Source organism: Antechinus flavipes, chromosome 4, assembly GCF_016432865.1.
Source record: "Antechinus flavipes isolate AdamAnt ecotype Samford, QLD, Australia chromosome 4, AdamAnt_v2, whole genome shotgun sequence".
Classification (NCBI taxonomy): Eukaryota; Metazoa; Chordata; class Mammalia; order Dasyuromorphia; family Dasyuridae; genus Antechinus; species Antechinus flavipes.
The window spans coordinates 161,048,793-161,070,246 of record NC_067401.1 but is presented as its reverse complement, the minus strand read 5'-3'; the positions used below and the strand labels follow the sequence as shown (position 1 = coordinate 161,070,246).

Genomic DNA, 21,454 nt, shown 5'->3' with positions numbered 1-21,454 from the left:
TTGTAAAGATAATAGTTTTGTGGTTTTGTTGGTTTGGGGGGGGAAGGAGAGGGGCAGAATTAGGCTATACTGTTTTATTCTTATTTCATTAATGGTTAATATATATTCGAGTTTCTTACTGTGTGAAGATGTAGCCTATTATAGAGAATCAGATGCAGAAATCTGTCTCTTCCTTACTCAAGGTTACCTTCACTAGACCATTCTCAACAGAAAGGAGAATATAGCTATATGGATCAATAGTTACTGATTAAATCTAGTCTCAGAATACTGTATGATTTCTTCCATGAAATCCTCAGAGCCACTCAAAAGAGATTGGTGTAATAATCTACACATAAAAAACTAAATGGATAAAGAATGCCTATTGACCAAATTATGATAGTCAGGAGGGTGGGCAATCCTCTTAAGAGAGAAATGTTAGAGTAGGCACTGAATGGACAAGGACCTGGGCCTAAAACTAAACAGGAAAAGAAAAAAGAAGTAGGTTAGACTTTATTGCAATGTTCTCAAGCTATTCCCTGCTACCAAAACCCATTTCTTAAAACTAATATTCTCCCAATGATATTATATGAGTTTCAATGAAAAAATCACAGAAGATAGTCAAAATGGCTGGTGATCCAAAGGCAAAAGAAGCACATATCAAGTATTTAAGGAGCTGTTACCTATTATCAACAATTTGCATACAAGAAGTGACATAAAAAAATCCTTTTCATCCAAAACATATATAGTGGGGAAAAAGAGATGGGCTGGTTACACAGCAAGAGCAAAGTATAATAGCTCTTCACCCCACAAAGCATTAAGGTTCAAAGGAAGCACTCCAGCCCAATGCCATGGATTGGTTCTGGAAGATGTATGGAAAGACACAGGACAAAAATCAGACCGGATGAGAATTCATGGATAGATTGGATCTCTACCTATAGAGGTAGCGGCCACAATGAGAAGGTGACAAGCAATGAAGTAGCTTGTAAAGTGTCTCTGGAGGCAATTCCAAAAATATTTTGAGCAATACCAGCCTCCCAAGATGATGATTTTGAAGGACAACACTAGGACAACACTACTTTGAAGAGATGAGGTTTTTTGGTATGTTTATTAAAATAGCTCCATTACTTTACCATCTGACCACATATCTCTATACTAAAAAGGATAAATTTCCCTAAGTGCAGGAAGAGCTTAAAGTTTTAAGATGTCATCTGAATGTGATTAAAACAAGGTCCTGGTTAAAAATAGTCAGTATTTACAAAGATGCAGGTGTTGAATTGAATTCAAAACATTCCACAAACATGTTCCCAGTCTTTAAAAGTCAGTGTCCTTTAGTATTCTTAACAGGACAATCTCAAAATAGAAAGGAGATACCCTCTCTCTTTTTGTGGGGGAAGGAGAAGCAATCAGGCTTAGGTGATTTGCCCAGAGTCACACAGCTAGTGTCTGAGGCTGAGAATTTGAACTTGGGTCCTCCTAATTCTAGGAATGGTACTCTATCCTCTGTGCCATGGAGCTTCCCCCTTCTCTTTTGATACATTAATCACAGAAGCAACTTTCAAAGAGGAAAATGACTTTCTCATTCAAGAAAACCCAACTTGTTGCTTTCTCTGTTCTTCCCTTGAGCTAATAGGCAGTATTAAGGGAGGTGGCCTGGGCCTGGAACCCAGGAGCTCCTATTCCAGAATATTTATTTATAGTGACCTTGGAAAGTAATTTCCCTCTGGGAAAATGAGATAAACCTTGCTAGGAAAAAAAATCTTGATAAACCTTGATGAAGGTCTTTCCAGCTCTAAAATTCTAGATATTGTGAATGCAGTTAGAATGACTAAGAGAAATGGATGTCCCAAAACAAAGGGTTTATAAACAGAATTGTTTTCTTCAGTATCTTCCTAGAATATGAGTGCTGCTGTGACACATCAGTGAGCCTGACTGCTTTAAGAAAGTATATGATGGTATGCTTACTGAAAGGTTAAGTTCAGCCAAGGTCTTCTGACACAATGTGACTAGATCAGATAAGGAAGCCCAAGTGCACCAGAGCAACTGACTCACTCTTTATTTGCAAGGCAGAAAGATGGTGCAATTTCAGAAAAACAATAATGCCTAATACCAGTTTCAACTTTCTAGGTATCTCTTTTAAAATCCCCTTTAGGAAAGTTTGAGCATGACACTTTTAAAATAACAATTATATCTTAAGAAACTACTATGTCTATATACACAAGATTAGAAATATTTTTAGGAAAGGAGATAGACTATGCTAGGTGCTCTTAACTCAGGAGCCTTGAGAGAACATTGATAGATGGCAGTGGGAATAGTCCAAGAACTTGAATGGGGAAAAAAACTGTAACTTTGTTTTCACACTAACCTTCAATTTCCTATGTAATTCTATGCATTTAACTATTATTCAGAGAAGGGGATTCTTACACTTTACCTTTCTGCCAAAGCAATCCATGACCCCAAAAAAGTCAAGAATCCATGGACTAGTGTTATCAACATTAACAACAACATAAAAAAAAAAACTATTATATTTTCTGGTTAATACTAGAAGAGTCTGTTTCCTCTGTTAAGTCAAAACAATCAGCAAAACTAAAAAGGGAATTAACTCAGAAATTAGACTATGTAAAATATCTCACAGTCTGAGTCACATTTTCTTATATACGAATGCAACCGGATGTGGGCAGACAGGAATTTCACAATATTTATCTTGAGCCCCTAGAAAACTTAGTCCCTCCTATTTCCTAAGAAAGGGAGAAGAGGAGAACAACCCAGGTGAGAGAAACAAGATACAAAGAGTAGGGGTTAAAAGCCACATCAGGTCAGGGCAACTGCCCTTATCTAGAGGGAGCTTGCAGGAGAGAGGAAGCTGAGATGCTAGGAGGAAACTATAAGGATTCCATTCAGAAGTGACATAAACAGACTGAGGGGGGGGGGGTGCATTGGGGGTAGGGAGCATGTTGGAACCAGCTGGAGCTCCACAGCCCATAGTTAGCTTTCATCCCGAGAAACTACAAACTAAGACTAGATTTATTATTTTGTTGATCATTTTGTAGATTTAAGAAAGTGTTAATAAGGCAGATTAAACTTTAAAGTGTGTCTTGTGAGTCCAGAGATCAGGTTGTTAAACATTTACTGTTGTCCTCCCAGTTGCTGAGAGCAAAACTAGTAACTCTTTACTTTTTCCTTCCCTCATTTTTCTCTGATTTTTACACTCTAACTGAACCTTGTATCCTGAATTTTTGGTCCCTTAAATGCCTTGCTTTCTGCATTCTTGTTTTAAGGCAATTTTATCTCAGAAACTGTAGTCATTCACTGCATTACACTCCTGGGTGTTCTTGGGGCAAATGCAGCTAAGAGAAAACCCACAAATGGTAAAACATAAAGACACTCGAACAGGAAATTTACAGTGACATAGATACATACACATATAGGTATATGCACATATAATATATATACATGCACATATATACACACCCACACACAACCCAATTAACATATCCAAGCCAAAAAAAAAAGTTATTAAATGCCTCCTTTGGGTCAGACACTGTGCTAAATGCTGAGGATACAATTTAAAAAAGAAAAACAATCCCCTGCCCTAAAGAAGCTTACCATCTAAAGAAGGGACAAAAAAGAAGGCAAGGGGGTGGAGTGGGAGAAATAGCTCAGGAGTGCTATACAGGGAAATCTTGTTCCATAGAGTTAGCACAGGAGGTGGAGGGAAATAGTGTCAATCAAGGCTTAAATTAACAGCATGATGATAAGTTTTAAGGTGATGATGAACAAGATGCCCTGTGAAATTGAGACTAGACAGAGTCTGGTCCCTTTATTTAATCAAGAAAGGGAGAGAAAATCTCTATTCAATGATACTTAAGGTCTATGACCATTTTTTAAAAATGTATAACTACATTTTAATATACCATGGTTCCGTTGTAATTGTACTTTATTTTATTTGATACATTTCAAAACATTTTGTGAAAACGATGAGTTGAAACCAGTTAGAACAGGAGATGGAGGGAAGTGGTGTCAATCAAGACTTGAATTAGCAGCATAATGATAAGTTTAAGATGCCCCATGAAGTTGAGACCAGAGTCTGGTTTAATCAACAAAGGGAGATAAATTTTCTACTCATTGACACATAAGGTCTATGACCATTAAAAAAAAAAGTATAACTACATTTTATTATGCTATAATTCCTTTGTAATTGTATTATTTTATTTTATGCACATAAAAACATTATTTTGAGAAAGGGTCCATAGACATCACCAAGCTTAACCAAAGAGTTGATGACCCTAAACTTCCCAAAAGGAGAATCAAGATGAACAAAATGATTATATTGATTCATATGTTTATAACTTCCCAAAAGCAAGGAAGAATAAAAGAATCCTTACTGACATCTAGATGCAAATGAGTTAGTCAGCAATCCGGATGGGAAAAGATTTGTAAACTAGCAGAGTTAGCGTTTATGAAGGAAGTTGCCTCAGGCACCCTCCTTTTTTGCCGGGGCAGATTTAAGATGAAAGAAAGAAGGAAATAAGCATTAATCAAGCACCCACTACCAGCTAGGCACAGAGCTAAGGAATTTAAAAATATTTTCTCATTTGATCCTTACAACCACTTTGGAGGGTACATGAAGTTATTATCACCATTTTATCGTTAAGAAAACTTGAGGCAGCCAAGTGGCAGAATGGATAGAGTGCCAGGCCTGGAGTCAGGAAGAATTACCTTCCTGAGTTCAAATCTGGCCTCAGATATTTACTAGCAAATCTCTTAACTCAATTTGTCTCAGTTCCTTCATCTGTAAAATGAGCTGAAGAAATGGCAAATCACTACTGTATCTCTGCCAAAAAAACAAAACAAAACAAAACTCCATAAGGGGTCACAAAGAGTCAGACAGGACTAAAAAACAACTGAACAATAAAACCGATGCAGACAGATGCAGACACTAGTTAAATGTCTGAGATCAAATGTGAAGTCAAATCTTCAGGACTCCAGCCCCAGCACTCTAGTAAACTGCCACTTAGCTGCCTCAATCATGTCTCCCAAAGGTAGAATGAGTAAAAAGCTACAAGTGAAGTCCTGGAACTAAGTGTCCCCCACACACAAAGGTGAAGGACAACCAAAAAGGCATGACTTGGTTTTCTTTTCACCAGTCAAAGTGCCTTCCTCCCCACACAAATGTTAAGACTGCTGAATCTGTATAAAGCCACACAAACATTTACCTACAATGATTTCCCAGACTATTAATGATTTCTCAGATGTTAAGAATCTGGCCCTAATCCACTGAACATTATGACCAGACCTGCATAGTAAATAAGGAATTCTTAGAAGGTTAGCTGCCCACAGGCCACTTAGACAAAGATTGTCATCAAATAATTGTTTGGTCAGCCTTATTAATCTGAATGATTCTGGCTTTGAATTCTGGGTGGGGAAGAGAGAGAGAATTAGATAAAACAATCTCCTAAAGAGAATCAAAAGAACAAGAGGAATTAAGAGATTATGGCTGTTCCTTTGCTCAGCAATACTAAAAATGCCAGAAGGTCATGATTCACTCCAATTTGAAAGAAAAAAAAGAAAGGTGAAAGGGAAGAGGAGTCATTTTATGAATTTTACCATGTTCATGTATTAGTCACCAATTTCGAGATAAAGTTTGCTTCCTGCCTAGATCAAAAAGGGGAGGGAAGAAGGGAGACAGAATTTAAGAATAGACTTTAGTCAAGACTGTAGAGAAAAAAAGCAAAATGACTCACAATTAGTACCTGATATGAAAATTTTAATAAGCTTTGAATTCAGTATTTGTAGGTCAATAAAAGCATCTTTATAACAAAGATAACTCAATCATGCAAAGTTCTTGCTTCCACCTATTCTCAAAATCTTGGTCATTTTGAATAAAATCTCTGAAATGGAGATAGCCCTTCTATTTGCCAAGCTTAATCTCTCTACATTAGTGCCAAGGCCAGGCAGACCCTCTATCCCATTCTTCCATTGATGAGTTCCTCTCATAGCCTCCATTTTAGAGAGGCCAAAGGGCAACTTTCATTCTTTTCAAGGTGCTACCATCTCTTATTGGACTTCATCAATATTATATCCTCCTCTTTATTTCACCACTCTTTCCCTTATGCTCTTATGTATTTATTAACCTCCTCTATCAAAAAACTCCTTGAGAACAAGGGCTGGCTTTCTTTTGGATTTGTGTCTCCAGCATCTTCCACATAGTAAGTGCTTACTAAATGTTTCCTGCCTTGCTTTACCTCTACAAATCTTGTGATTTCTCGATTTCCAGCAGACTGCATCTTCAATCATTCTCCCCACTCTTTTCTCAAATCTTCAACCTCTTTGTCAAACTAGTTCTTTCCTTACTCCCTTTAAACAAATCTACAGCTTTGAAAGACTTAAGAACTAAGAATTCTGAACAACAAAATAACCAACCACAATTCCAGAAGATCAATGATGAATCTTGCTACTGCTCTTCCAACAGAGAACTAAATTATAGACTTAGGATGCAAAATGAGACCCAAGACATATATTTCTTTGGATGTTGCCAATTACACCAACTGCTTATTGCAAACTTTACATCCTTGAGGCATCTTAAACTCATTATGTCTTAAATGCCATTATTTTTCCTCCAGGTCTTTGTCATTTCAAAAAAGAACTGTTATAAATATTTTTGTAGCTATGGGTAGTTTCCTTTTGATTAGCATTATCACTAGGTCACAAAGTATGCATTGTTTAACAACTTTTTAGAAAGAGTTCTAAATTGCTTCACAGAATGGCTAGATTATTTCTCAACTCCTCTAATAGTGCATTAATATACCTATTTCCTGAACTGATTTTTAAATGTCACTGGGGTGGTGGTGGAGGAAGGGGAGAGACATTACTTATCATTGTTCCTCCTACTGCTTCAGAAGAGAAAGTAAGGCTGGTGACTTTGCACAGCTCTCCCACTCTTAAAATCCAATTTACTTGCATGTCGTGTAATTACCTTCTTAATGTCATGGTCCTCTTCAAGAAGGAAGGACAGGCAACAACCTCCGTGAGAAGTAGTTGGAGCTACCCCGTAGAGGACCCAATTGGAATTGTTCACTTGGGCACACACAGTTCTTTGCTTTTCTTTTCTTCTCTTCTTTTCTCTTCTTTCCCTCACCCAGTATCTCACCCTTACCTGCAAGAATGCAGGTTGCATTCCAAAACAAATGCAAATTTGGAACACAGAAACCCTTCTAGATATGTGGGGGGTTTCTGGCTAGATTTCTTTCTTAAGGAACATGCCTTAAACTAAAATTACTCTGGCTCTCATAAAATGACAAGTCATAGGTCCCAGACCAAGCCCTGTTTGGTCATAGTTTGGGCCCAGATTGCCTAATACTGAATATAAATAGCAATTGTTCCTATTTGGGCCACAAACCCATAAGATTTCAGATTGTATGTATTGATTAGGCAAAAGAGGCCATTCTCTGACTCTTTTCTTACCTAATCTTAATTACTGATTGGATGTTGTCTCAATCAAACTAACCTATTAGAGACCTTGGCTTAAAAACACCATGTCTCCCCCTGCATTCAGGGCTATCTTCAGTGGTCCTAATCTATATTTGGCCACTCTACGCAGATGTCTCTGAAAGTAAGGCAGGTGACCTTGCCCAGCCCTCTTTCATTTAAATCCAATTCCCTTGCATGTCACAGCATCATCACCCTAATGTCATGGTTCTTTACAAAAAAGAAGGATACGCAACAACCCAAGACACTTGTACCATTTTTAATGCAACCAAGTATCTTGTTTCCATCTTACAAAAGAGGAATCAATTAGCATGACTGAATTATTAGAATTAATTTAAATACTTTACTATCAGCCTTTTTTCCTATAATTAAATCTTGGGTTTAAAAGAACCAACTCTCTTACATTATAAAACAGTAATCAGCAAAAACTACTTGTACAAGGTGTGTGGTTTTTTTTAATGGCTCAGAATGGACTAGATCATACAAGTTCCAGAAGCAATCAAATATAGTTGCATAGGGTTTGATACATCTAAGAATTTTCTTCTAATCTCTTAACCTCTTTTGCTGTTGCTCAGTCATTTTTCAGTTGTGTCTTAATCTTTGTGATCCTATTTAGGGTTTTCTTGGCAAAGATACTGAAGTAGTTTGCCATTTCCTTCTTCAGCTCATTTCAGAGTTAAATGACTTATCCAGGATCATACAACTATGAAGTATCTAAGTCTGGATTTGATTTCAAGTCTCCCTGCCTGACTCCAGACCTGGTGCTCTACCCACTGTATCATCTCATGGCAAAGGCCAAATCTTCCCTTCTTTTGTTCTTTTAGGAACCACTGATTTTTCCTAAAAACTTTCAAGTCCTTTCACCATCCCCTTCAGGAGAAATCAGCATATACTTTCCCTCTACAATTCAGCTGAATTGGACAACCCTTTAAGCATTATACTAATGCGCACAAAATTTTTACACACACATACACAAAGTTTTGTTGGTTTGATTTTTTTTTTTAAATCACTCTTCAAGGCAGGATTTCACCACATTGTGGGAATCTTTTATGTAATTTTTATGTAAAACCTCAGACAAGAAATCCAACTGAGAAACCTGAGAGTAATGATAATATATACCAGTAAAAAGGAATTCTCCCATTAATGAGATGACAGATGCCATGCATCATACAGGATGGCTGTGAGCAAAATGAATCTAATTGGCAGAATTCCAGACAGTATAATTAAATGAAGGGGGAAAAATTTAGCCATTCTGGGGGTAAGATATCTGCCGGTAGAGGCAGAATCCTTGCCTGGAAATATAACCCCAAGTTCAGCTCCTCAAAAGTATTGCTATGGTTTGAAGTCTCTTCCTTTCTACTTTTGAATCCACAAATTCACAAAAAGCTCTCCTTTTCCCTACACAATAATAGCAGAGAAGTACTGAAAGTACTTATAAGTAGAAGTCTTTTAGCAAGCAATCAGTAAAGTTTTATAGACATTTATGGTGTGTTTACCAATAATGAGGCACTGTAATAGGTATTGGGGATACAAAGATAGAAGTAAGCTCTCTTCTCAAGGAGATTAAAATCTAATGTATAGGTGATAAACAAGTATGACACAAGAAGAGCAAGATAAATGAAAGGAAAGTGTCTAGGAAAAGTAATATGAGAAATTTGAAGAGAAAGGTATCACTTTTACTTGAAGTGAATTGGGGAAGACTTAAAATGAAATTTGGATTTACTTCTTTTTAATCTTGGCTGTCATAAACTTTATTTTTTAATGTATGATCATTTTAACTATTTTCACATTAGTCATATCGTGAAAAAAAAATTAGGGGGAAAAAAGGAAAAACCATGAGAAAATAAAAGCAAACAACAAAAAAGGTGAAAATAGTATGCTTTGTTCCACATTCAGTCTCCATAGTTCTCTCTCTGGATAGAAATGGCATTTTCTATAATAAGTCTATTTGAATTATCTTGGATCACTGATTGCTGATGAGTGCTAAGTCTATCATAGTTGATCATCACATAATCTTGTTGTTATTGTGTACAATATTCTCCTGTTCTGCTCACTTCACTCAGCATCAATTCATGTAAGGCTTTGCAGGCTTTTCTGAAATCAGCCTGCTCATCATTTCTTATAGAATAATATTCCATTACATTCATATTCCATATCTTATTCAGTCATTCCCCAACTGATTGGGCATCCACTCAATTTCCAATTCCTTGCTATTTGATTCATTCTCGAGGGAAAGGAAGAATATCAACAGAGAAAATGGGAAAGGGTCAGAGAACGAGAGACATAGGAAATGTATGAGCAAGATGAAGTTAAAAAATAGAAAGACAAAAATTGAGGAAGGTATGGAATTCCATTAGCTATAATGAAGAGTTTTTGAGGAAGAGTATATAATATGTAATAGAGCTGAAAAATAAGATATGATGATCCTAGAATCAGAAGTTTCTGCTTTATTTAGGAAATAAAAAAGAGGCACCAAGGCTTTTGAGTAGCAAAACATGAGTATAACATTGCATTAGCAATATGAAAGACAGATGGGAAATAGGGAGATCATAGACACAAAGACCATGTAGAGATCAGCTACGATCTAGATGAAAACAACAACTTTATCTGACATTTATGGGGGCAGCTAAGTGGATGGAGTGCTAGGCCTGGAGTCAGGAAAATTCATTTCCTGAGTTCAAGTTCAGCCTCAAATTCTTACTGGCTGCTTGACCCTAACCAAGTCACTCAATCCTGTTTGTCTCAGTTTCTCATCTATAAAACAAACTGAAAAGGGAAATGCAAACCAATCCATTATCTTTGCCAAGAAACTCCAAATTAAGTTACAAAGAATTGAATATGACTGAAATGAACAACATTATCACATTTGTGCTTCAATTGCCCTATTAAATAGTCACTATGAATATAATTATTTTAATTTCACAGATTAGAAAACAGGCCAAGTTTAGGCCCCTTCCTACTGACACTTCTGGCATTTTAGAATTTTGAACTTATTAAGTGAATTGGGTTGTTTGTTTGTTTTTTAATAGAGTAGAGGAGATAAGACATGAAAATGAGTTCAGTTTTAGTTTTAGAAAAGTTGATTTGGCATACTGGTTTAACACTCAAATAGATATAGCAAGCAGGGGAAAATATAAGACTAGAGCTCTAGGGAGATGTAAGTAGGAGAAATATAGATCAGAGACAGGTGATAATTGAAACAATTAGAAAAGATTGAAGTTACTAAGTGTAACAGTTTACAGAAAGAAGAGGTTCTAGGATGGAACCCGGAAGATGATTTATATTGTGTAAAAGAATGTAATAAATGAAACTAAAAGTCATTCTTCCCAATCAACTGACATTTTTCCAGTTTTCATATTTGCAACATACATAAGGCTTCATCTTTCCAGGTCACTCACAAAAATTACTCACTGAGACTGCTGTGTTGTTTCTAATCTTCAACATCTATGTAGAGAAACCTGTTGGTAGGCTCTGATTGTAAGGGGGCTTTGTGTGTTTTATTTTGTTTTTTTCAGCTAAAGTTGTCAAGTTGGAAAATCCAGATTTCAATGTGTGATGTTCATCACTTGTATATTGATAGTCTAGGCCTTTGGTTGACTTTACCTAAACCTCAGCCAACTTTCGAGTCAATTTTCAAATCAGCTGGAGCACACATAAAAATTCCTACATAAACTGAAAACAAGGATAAGTCCATATAAATCAGACAAAGGTATCTGTGATTTCACTCAGGAATTGAAAGAAGAAAATGGTATTCATTCACTTCCCAATGGAAAAGTCTTTAGGACTTAAAAGCACACTTTTTTAGCTATAAAAATATACGAAGATCCCCCACCAGAAACACATACATACTATCTGGACAAGCATTACCAAACTTAGGGCTGTTAATATGACAGATTATTCAAAGCTTCTTAAAAAGAACAGAATTTCCCCCAACCATGAGAAGAAATTGATTTTGAAATGTATATTTTCCTTTTTCTTTGCATTTAAGTCATACAACCATAATTCAGAAATAGTTGATAAACTGATTCCTCAGAGCCATAAGAGCTTATGGTTCTATGAGGGGAAAAAAAAAAACCAATAACTAAATGTATTTAGTTTTAATTACTATTTTATTAAGAATAATTTGTCTTTTTTTAAGGACACACAGAGTAACATGACAGACATTCACAAACAAATCATGAGAGTAAATTGTATTGGCCTTTACATACAAAAAATGGCCCTAATAACTCTCTGTCAATAAATCATGCATTTCTAGTTATTTTTTCTAGTAAGAGTGGGCATATTTTCAGTGATTAATCAACAGTTTTGCCTAGAGCTCTCTGTATGACCAATAAAAGCCAAAGCCCTGGGCTTCAGTTTATTTATCTCCAAAATGAGATATTTATAATATATTTCTAAATTTCCTTTCAACTTGAATATCTTGTAATTCTTATGATTCTTCATAACCAAAATCATATATTTGAGAGAAGCTAACCATGTTAGAGATTTAGTCTGTTGTTTACAGAATTGGCAAAATGGAATTGGCTCCAATGAACATAAAAACTATTGAAAATTTTTGGTTATCAAGGCAAAGCAAAAGTTCACTCCGGAGACCAGTTCTCCCATAAACCCCAACCATAACAACAGCGTTTATATAGCACTATGGGAACGGTGTTGGAGGGGTGGGTGCAGTAGATAATGTGACAGGTCTGGAGTCAGGAAAACTTTCGTTCAGATCCAGCATCTGTGTGATAATGGAGAAAGCCATTAACCCAGTTTGCCTCACTTCCTCCTAAAATGAGCTGAAGAAGGAAATGGCAAACCATTCTTGTATCTTTGCCAAGAAAACCCCAAAAGGGCTTGTGAAGAGTCAGACATAACAGATGAACTGCAAAACAAGTAAAGTTTGCATACTGCTTTTATACATATTATCTCATTTGATTCTCACAAGAACCCTGTGAATTAGGTGCTACGATTATTATTCCCATTTTACAAGTAAGGAAACTAAGGCAGGCAGATGTTAAAGTGATTTGCCCTGATTTAGACAGCAGATATCTCGGGCAGCATTTGACCTCAGGTCTTTCTGATTCCAAGTCAAGAACTCTACTGCAATGTCTAGATCCTCAAGATTTAAAAAGTCACCAGATAGAACAATAGCAATAATATTCAAAAGACTAAACTAAAATATCAGTAAATTCCACTAGCTAGTCCATGACTGCACAGAAAAGACAGGGAGAAACCTATAGACACCTAGGAGCTACACTAAGGAAATCAGAAGCAGCTTCAGCATGTATGGGACTACCTGCCATCTAGGGGAAGGGGTGGAGGGAAGGAGGGGAAAAGTTGGAACAGAAGTTTTTGCGAGGGTCAGTGATGAAAAATTACCCATGCATATGTTTTGTCAATAAAAAGCTATTTAAAAAAAAAAAAAAAAGAGCAGGTCCAAGCTCTAGTATGGGGCTCAAAGCTACTGAATAATCGGACTACACATGTGGTGAGGGTAAACTCACAAAATCAGGTTTTGGTAGCCCATTCGCTCTTGGTAGAGTTCTTCCCAAGCTCTCTACTATGATAGATAATGCTGCCTGAAACTTTGTCCACCCTTAAGTAACTGTCTCTCTATATCCTTTCTGTCCTCAGCTACATAGTCTCTTTTCTTTTCTGGATGTCCTATCTCCTACTAATGCAGTAGTTCTGCTGACACAGCCAAAGGAGGTGGGGAGGAGGGAGGAAGAAGAAGGAAGGAAAGGAAATCCTCTTTTCCCATCCCTGGATCAGGTGCCTGGGTCTCTCAAAAATATCTCCAACTTCCAAAGTAAAACTCTTCCTCTGAACAAATTGCTTCTTTCACTTTGGCTTTAAAGGGCAGAATTTTAAAAGACCCCAGGGATATGATTAGTTGTTTCAATCAATTACATGATGTTTCCTGTGTGGTATCACTTTTCTTCATCCAATGGCCAAGACCCTAAAAAACTCTCTAGTTAATTACGATCTTGTTGTGTAATTATAAGAAAATTCCTTAATACTTACTTTATATCTTGTGATCACATTCTGGACATTCTATGATTATAATAATCTGAGGTGGGAATTACAATGGGAATGAAAAATCTTTACAGCAAATTTCCCTAATAAAACTCTGATATGCAAGACATATACTTCCTTAAGGGCAAGGAATATCTTTTGCCTCTTTTTGTATTTCCAGCACTTAGTATAATGCCTGACACATAGCAGATGCTTAATAAATATTTATCAATTAAATTGATTGACTGACTGATATAGGGCACTGATACAAATAAGCTCTACAGCCATTGCCTATCAGACAAATTGTCAAAGGTTATGATTGGGAAATACTCAGAAGAAGAAAAATCAACTAGCTAGAATATTTAAAAATTCCAAGTAAGTAATAAGAAGAAAACTGCAAATTAAAATACCTCTGAGGGTGCTAACCATTTCATACCCATCAAATTGCCAAAGATGACAAAAAAGAAAAATGATAATTATTTGAGAGGCTGAGAAAACAAGTACAATAATGTACTGTTGGTTGACTCATGATTTGGTACAATAGTTCTGGAAAGTAATTTAGAACCTTATCTAAAAGTAGTACCAAAAGACCATTAGTGGTAGGTTCTTCAAAGAAGTCAAAGACAGTCTTAATAGGGCCTTGTGAACAAATATATTTATAGAAGTCTTTTCTGTTGTAAAAAATTACTGAAAATTAAGAAAGTGCATATCAATTGAGGAATACGAATACAATGGAATATTATTGACATAAAAAAAGATTGACTCAAATAATCCTGGGAAGATTTGTATGTAATGATGAAAAGTGAAGTGAGCAGAACTTATATGACTACCACACTGAAAAATAGGACAGCTGTGAAAGACTTAAAGACTAGGATGCAATGAACACTTCACATTTAACTAATTATGTAACCCTGGACATGTTACTTAACCCTGACTGTCGTTAAAATAAAAAAAAAAAAAGAATTCTGAGGAAAAGGAGCATTTTGCCAGTATTAAAGACCCAGTCACAATTCCCAGTTGTCACATCTTTCCTCTTACTTCTCCTGGCCCTGTGATTGCCCCAGTCAAACAGACCTGGAAAAGACAACATTTGGTCAAAAAGACCACGGTATCCCACTGCATTTAGGGCCCTCTCCAGTTGTCCTAACCTATGTCTTGCCAATGACTGGAGAAATTGAGGCTGTGTTTTTGCACAGTCCTCCCCCACTTAAATCCAATTCATCTGCATGTCACAACATCACCTCACTGATCTCATGGTCCTCTTCCAAAGTGAAGGACAAACACCAGGATAAGCCCGGAGGATACAAAGAAAGATAAAAAGACCGATCCTGTTCACAAGGTACTTACAATCTAATGGGACAAATGGCATGCAAACAACTACATATAGAAAAGCTATGTAAGGGAAAAATTGGAAATAATAGAAGAAAAGCATTAGAATTAAAGGGGATCAAGAAAGAATTCCTATAGATATTGTTATTTTAGAGGTTATGAGCCCTTAATTAAAATGTAAGCTTTCCAAAGGCAGGAACTGTCCAATAAAATATTTTCCTAGCAAATAGTAGATGTTTAGCAAATGTTTGTCAAATTAAATTAAGCTTCTATCCTTTAGGTAGCTAGATAGCACAGTGAATTGAGCACTCATCTTCCTGGGTTTAAATCTAGCCTCATATACTGAGTGAGCTGTGTGACCCTAGGCAAATCACTTAACCCTGTTTGGCGCAATTTCCTGATTTGTACAATGAGCTGGAGAAGGAAATGGGAAACCACTCCATTATCTCTGCCAAGAAAACTCCAAATGGGGTCATGACTAAACAATAACAATCTTTATATTCAATGGTATTACAATTTACAAGTAAAACTGAGGTATGTAATACCAACACTAAATTAAACTCTTTTCTTCATTTACCAACTTAAGCTCAAATTTTATTAAAGCATAGATTTAATGCTTCCTGGGGCAGAATGTTTTGTAGCTACTGTTATTTACTATGTTTTTTTCAGTAAACGCCTTTGCTAAGAGCTAATTGTGTCTACTAGAAACATGCCAGTGGAGACTCATGAACTATACTTTAAAACTCTCAGTTTTAGAACTGTAGACCCACAGGGTTACCATAAGAACCTGAGATAGCAAATTCACTATACTATTCACCCAACCTATGAGTGAGAAAATTGAAGCTTGGAAAGTTAATAGCTAGAGAGCATTGCATTAACACTTGTTTTCTTCAGTTAGGTGGCCCAAGGAGATCAAGAAGTGAAGCTGCAATAAAGAAAACTAAGTTCAAATTTGACCTCAAAGACTTAAATAGCTGTTTGATCCTGGGCATGTCACTTGACAGTTTCCATATCTGTAAAATGGGGATAATAGCACCTCCTTTCCAGGACTGTTAGGAAGATCAGATGAGGCAATATTTATAATGTGCTTTGCAAACCTGAAAGCATTATGTAAATATATTATTATATTATGACATTTGAGTGATCTGACCCCATATAAATAATAGTACCACCCCTGATTTCAAATCTGTTGTCATAACTGTCAGCAAGCCAAGTCCCTCTAAAGGCCCAAGATAGCCTATGTAAATTGAGGCATCCATCTTTTCTATTAGTGCATCATTTCTTTAAAAACTTTTGAGTACAGAAATTAAAATTTACCAAAATTTTAAAAGAGGGAAAAAAGGAAAAATGATTTGTTTATCTGGGAGTATTAAAAAATCATTCTTTCAGGAAGGTAGATGTCACCAATCAGATATCAAATAAAAACTGAGCAACAAGACTTGGATTCCATTAACCATTCTCCCTAATTAACTGAATGATTTTGAGAAAGTCACATATTCTTTGGCTCAATTTTCTCATCTAGAAATTAAATCTAGATGATTTCCAAAGTCTCTCTTACCTCTAAAATGTTATAATCTCAATCATTAAATCAAGTCATTGAGAATTCTCCCTTTCTCATAAGAACCAGCTCACTTAAGACAATCCAATGCAAAGAGCATAAGTATCTACATTCTTATTTCAGAGGTGAAGATGCAAATATGATTTAATAAGTAGGAAAGAATTTCATTAAGGTGGCTTCTAATTCAAATTAATTAATTAGGATATGATCTCTTATAATTTATCAACATTTCCTTACGTTCTCTTTATATTAAAAAAAATAGAAATAAAAATACAATCTGAATTCCCTCTGCTTTTTTTTCTCTAGCTATCTAGGCTTCTTTCCTGGAAACTTCAAGCACTTACTGTGGAAAAAAAAACCTGTAGAAAAAGTAAGCATCAAAATTAATTCTGTTAATAATCCAAAGGTTCACTGATCTGGCAGAGGTTAGGACCTCTGAAATTTACAAAACAGCATCTTTTTTCTATTACATTCAATACCAATAGTTCACAAAAAAAAAAAAAAAAGAAAGAAAAAGAAAAAGAAAAAAGAAAAAAAAGTTTGGTTCTGAAAATATGGGCATCATTCCTAACTGTTGGTTAAATAGGAGTTTTAATTTCAACATCACATTTTAGGGCAAATACATTTAGAACAAGTTAAATCAAGAACTGAAATAGAAATCAGTTTGCATTCCAAAAGGGGTCAACAACACACCTGTGTAAATATCCTTCTTTTAGGAAAGCACATACCAGGTTTCTAAATATAGCTAGCATTTATATAGCACTTTAAGATTTGAAAAGAACTTTACAATTTAATATCTAATCTTAAAAACAAACCTAAGGGATAAGTGCTATTATTATCCCCATTTTATAAATGACGTAAGTGAGGCAGGTAGATTAAATGACTTGCCCAGAATCATTAAGCTAGTTCAATATCTGAGGGTGGATCTGAACTCAAGTCTTCTTGATACCAGTAAGGTACCTACCTAATTACTATCTCTATATTAGGGAGAGAATGGACAAATAACTGGCACTAATTGTCAAAAATCAGCTGGACTAGTTCTAATCTACCTTCTAAAACAGAGTAGTCACTTGACCTTCCATAAGTTTCATTCTTCTCTAAGTACCCCATCTCCTAAGTAAAATGAAAGAGCCCCTTGCAGCTTGGAACATCTGGAATTTTAAATTACCATAAAACTTTGAAAGATAAAGAAGAAAGCTACTTTAAAATCTGACCTCTTACAAATAATGAATCATATTTTATTTAGACCAAATTAATTATACATCATTAAAGGAGGGGTTCCTTTCAGCTACCTAATGAGTATATAAAAGGCCTCCACCTATACAAAATAACTGCTTAAATTTCCAAAACAGCCCTGGGCATTTACTTCAGGATAGCAAAAGGCATAAGAAATTTTACTAAGCACTCAAGAGTCATCTTTGAACATGCCAAGTTATCATCTAAAAAAAATTTTTAACCCTGTCCAGGTCATATATAATTGTTTTTTGGTTGACACATATAATTATAGTAATTTTCTGCACTCTTCATATTATTCCTTACAGTATTAAAGATATCAGACTCTTTCCCTTGATTACACAGGTTCACCACAAATCAGATAATTAACTAGCTTTCCATAAATGATATAATTTCAATCAACTCAATTTGTCATAGTGGGATAGTAGAGAGAAGGAAAAAAAAAATCCATCCTTTTTTCCCTTATCCAAACTCCAGGCTCCATTCACTAATTTAAACAAGCGATTTACTAATCAATGACCTACTCACTATTCCTTAAATAAGCTTTGTACCTTCCAGCTTTCAAGGCTTTTCTTATGAATTACCTTTCTCTGAACTTCCCTCTCTGCCCATCAAAATCCTCAGCTATTTTTGAAATGACCTCTTACCATAAAACTTCCTTGAGGACCCCAGTCAAAATCAACCCACTCTCTGAGTATAACTATAGCATGATGATATATACTGTAGTTATTTGTGGACATCTAGATAAGAAATATCAGACCTGAAAGATACCTTGGACATTATCCTAAATTCCACTTCCTCTATGTGAGGAAACTGAGGCCCAGAAAGATTATAGGGACTAGTGAAGTGACATGACTGATTGTGACTGAGACAGAGAGCCTAGATTCTTTAGTGGTAATCACACCAGCCTCTCTTTCTCATCCAGGGTCCTACAAGGTGATTTGTACTAGTGGATACACAATCGATATTTGTTGAATCGAATGAATGAATGCATGGAAATTCATTCACATTAGACAATCCATTCAGATCGCTAATTTAAACTTACTCTTCTCCCAAACTTTCTAAAGCTCTAAAGCTCTTAACAACTTGTAAAAGTAGTCTTGTTCAAGCAAGACTGAGATTCCTGTCCCCAGACGCCAGCCAACATCTTAAGGAAAGAAAGACAGACACGGGTCTTTATGTATGATCCAGAAGCTCAGTGCACCCGCCCAGCATTTTCTGAATTGAGAGGCTTGGTTGTTTTTTGATTGTTTTTTGTAGGAGGAGTTGAAAGAACTTGGAAGAACAATGTCAGCCAGCACCTCTACTACCACAAGACTGCAGCAGGACCTAGGAGGGGAAGGTGCAAAAAGATACTGCAGCCGGGAAGAAAAGCTGTGTACTGGGGGCGCCATCCTGTGGCCCAGCAGGACCCCCTAAACTACCTGGAATTCCTACAGAATCAAAATCCCTAAGTCAGAAGCAATAAGGGAAGGAAAGTTTCCCTTGCATACTATTCCCAGGCTTAGAGACTGGAGGCTATACTCGGGAGTCTGTATTTCCCAATTTTTCCAAGGCTTTTTGGAAAGGAAGGTGAAGCAAATAGGATGTGTGTAGAAGGGGGTGGGAGAGTGAAGGTAAGAAATCTTCTTCCAAAGGTTTTCCTGCTTCTTTGCTGAATGAGTGTAAGGAATGCACCGGGCACGGAGAGAGAGAAGAGAGAGGGCTCCCCCACTGGGGCACGTCCGGGAGCACCTGGAGGGTGTGAGACTGCTCACATTTTAAAGAGGGAATGAAGACAGCAGGCTGTCTTCTGCGCCCTTAGAGTTCAGATTTCTAGGAGCTTGGAGCTGTGAACTTGAGTAGTGGTAGTATCTTGTTTTTGTTTTGGGATGGATTTGGAAGGGGCGGAGGAGAGCGTGTTTTTCATTTTCGATTTTGGTTTTTAAAGATCAAGGAGGTGATCATTTACATTCCGGAGCCCCAGGGTGTAAGAAGCCTTTTCAATTCACTATTAAGTCCGAGTATATTCCAGCCCCCCTTCCCCTCCACCCAAGTCATCACCTACGTAAGACCTTTTTTGAGCAAGGAAGCGCCTCAGACCTTCCCTCCCGACACACCCTTACGTTGACAAGTGAAAACAGCAGAATTCCTTTCTCTTCCACTCCAAACTTGCCCCCCTTTTTCTGGGGTGCTATTTAAATAGGATTTCCTTAATGGCTCTTATTTTCTCTTTCTATCTTTCATTTTTTGCAATGGTCACGGCCTTCCCCAGAGCGATCACGGAGGACAATGTGGAATAACACTATATATGAAAGATTGAGGGAACTGCAGGGTTTTAGGACAGGAGGAAAAAGGGGTGTGTGTAGATGAAATCGGGACCCTGGCGTACCCCCACCCCCCTTCTCCCCAAGCAGCTGCACTTACCTCGTCCACGGTCAGAGGCATGCATATCCGGTACTCCTTCAAGAGCATATTCCTGCTGTCCCGGGGGTTGGTGCAGAGCAGCGAGCCTCAGAAGGGACGGCCGGGCGAGCGAGTTCGAGTTCTATCTGCACCCTCTCCTAGGCTAGGCAGGCCCCCCGAAGTGGGCACTGGGGGGGGCAGCCCCCCAGGCAAAACCAGCTTTCTTAAACACGGGCGAGACCGAGTGCCAGCATAAGACACCCAAGCGCTGCCCAGAGCCGAAAACAACACCTCCAGACCGTTCGGAGCTGCTACTGCTGCTTGCCGCTATTGCTGCTGCTTCTGCTTCCTTCCTCCTCACGCTGAGAGCAAGTCAAGGTTTGGGTTCGTGGGTTTCCCCCTCCCTTTTTCCCCCTCTAAGAGATTCTCCCCCTCACCCTCCTCACACCGCGATGTGGCCAAAATCACAAAGGGAGGGAGACCCGCTCGAAATAGCACAGGATTAGCTGCCCGGGCTGTAAAAGGGGGTGATTGAGATCGAGACCTGCCAAACACCGGGGAAGGAGGGGGAAGGAAATACAAAATTTTCGAATTTAAATTAATGCACAAAGCTCCCCCCCTTCCCCTCCAAAAACGAAATCCACCAATCCACCGCCTCCCGCCCCCCACCCTTTTTCCAGTCTTCCCAAATGTTAATGTCACCAGGAGCCCATTGCAGCTGAAGAGAGAAGAGAGATGCTGACTTCACCAGACAAAGGCGCGATATATTTTCCTCTTCGGGCGGTAAACAAGATATTCAGTCCCGTCCTCCCCCCTTCCCCTCCCCGCCCCAGGCAACTCCCGGTTTAGCTAAAGCTGGGGTAGAAAGAAGGAACAATCCTCGCTCAGCATTGCTTTGCTTCTAGGTTCCCCCAACCTCTGTTTCTGGAGAAGGGGAGGGCGGGAAGGAACTGCCTTTTTTTTCCACGCCTCCCCCTCCCCCCTTCTCTCTTTCCGGGGCTCGGTGCGTTCCTGGGAGTTTGTATCCACCTGGACTTGGGTTGGAGAGTCCCCTCTGCAGCCTGCAGTAAGCTCCTGCCCGAGCTAAGTGGGAGAGCGAGCGTGTCTGACATCAGCAGCAGCGGGGAGGATAGCCCCATCCGGCCAAAGGGGTTACGGTACAGCAAAGAATGTGGAGGATTAAAACCAAACAGTTTGTCACTCGGAGATTAGTGCCAGCGACCTGAAACAGAGTTGCCCCGGAGCTGAAGAGCTCCGCTGAGAAGTGGGGTTGGAGGGTGGACGACATTACTCTTCTCTGGTTCTTTCTTTCCCTTCTCCTCTCCCCTCCGATCACATTGCTGGATCCAAGGTGAATGTTAACGAAAACTCTGATTTTGGGGGTTTGGCAGTTTGTTTTTTGTAGATCTACTTTGGGAAAGCTTCTGGAAGACATAATATTCTTAGATAGAATTTTCATCTCTTCCCAATTCCCAGAACTAACAT

The 21,454-nt window shown here is 37.8% G+C and overlaps 1 protein-coding gene across 1 annotated transcript in view; it reads right to left on the bottom strand.

Annotated features, from left to right (window-relative positions):
- Window positions 1–21,130, bottom strand: part of PITPNC1 (phosphatidylinositol transfer protein cytoplasmic 1) — a 361,819-nt gene extending 340,689 nt beyond the window's left edge. Inside the window, exon 1 of the mRNA XM_051995262.1 lies at window positions 19,991–21,130. Coding sequence (XP_051851222.1) covers window positions 19,991–20,038 — 48 coding nt within the window. The 5' untranslated portion in view covers window positions 20,039–21,130. The remainder of the gene's footprint in view (window positions 1–19,990) is intronic.
- Window positions 21,131–21,454: the final 324 nt, after the last annotated feature.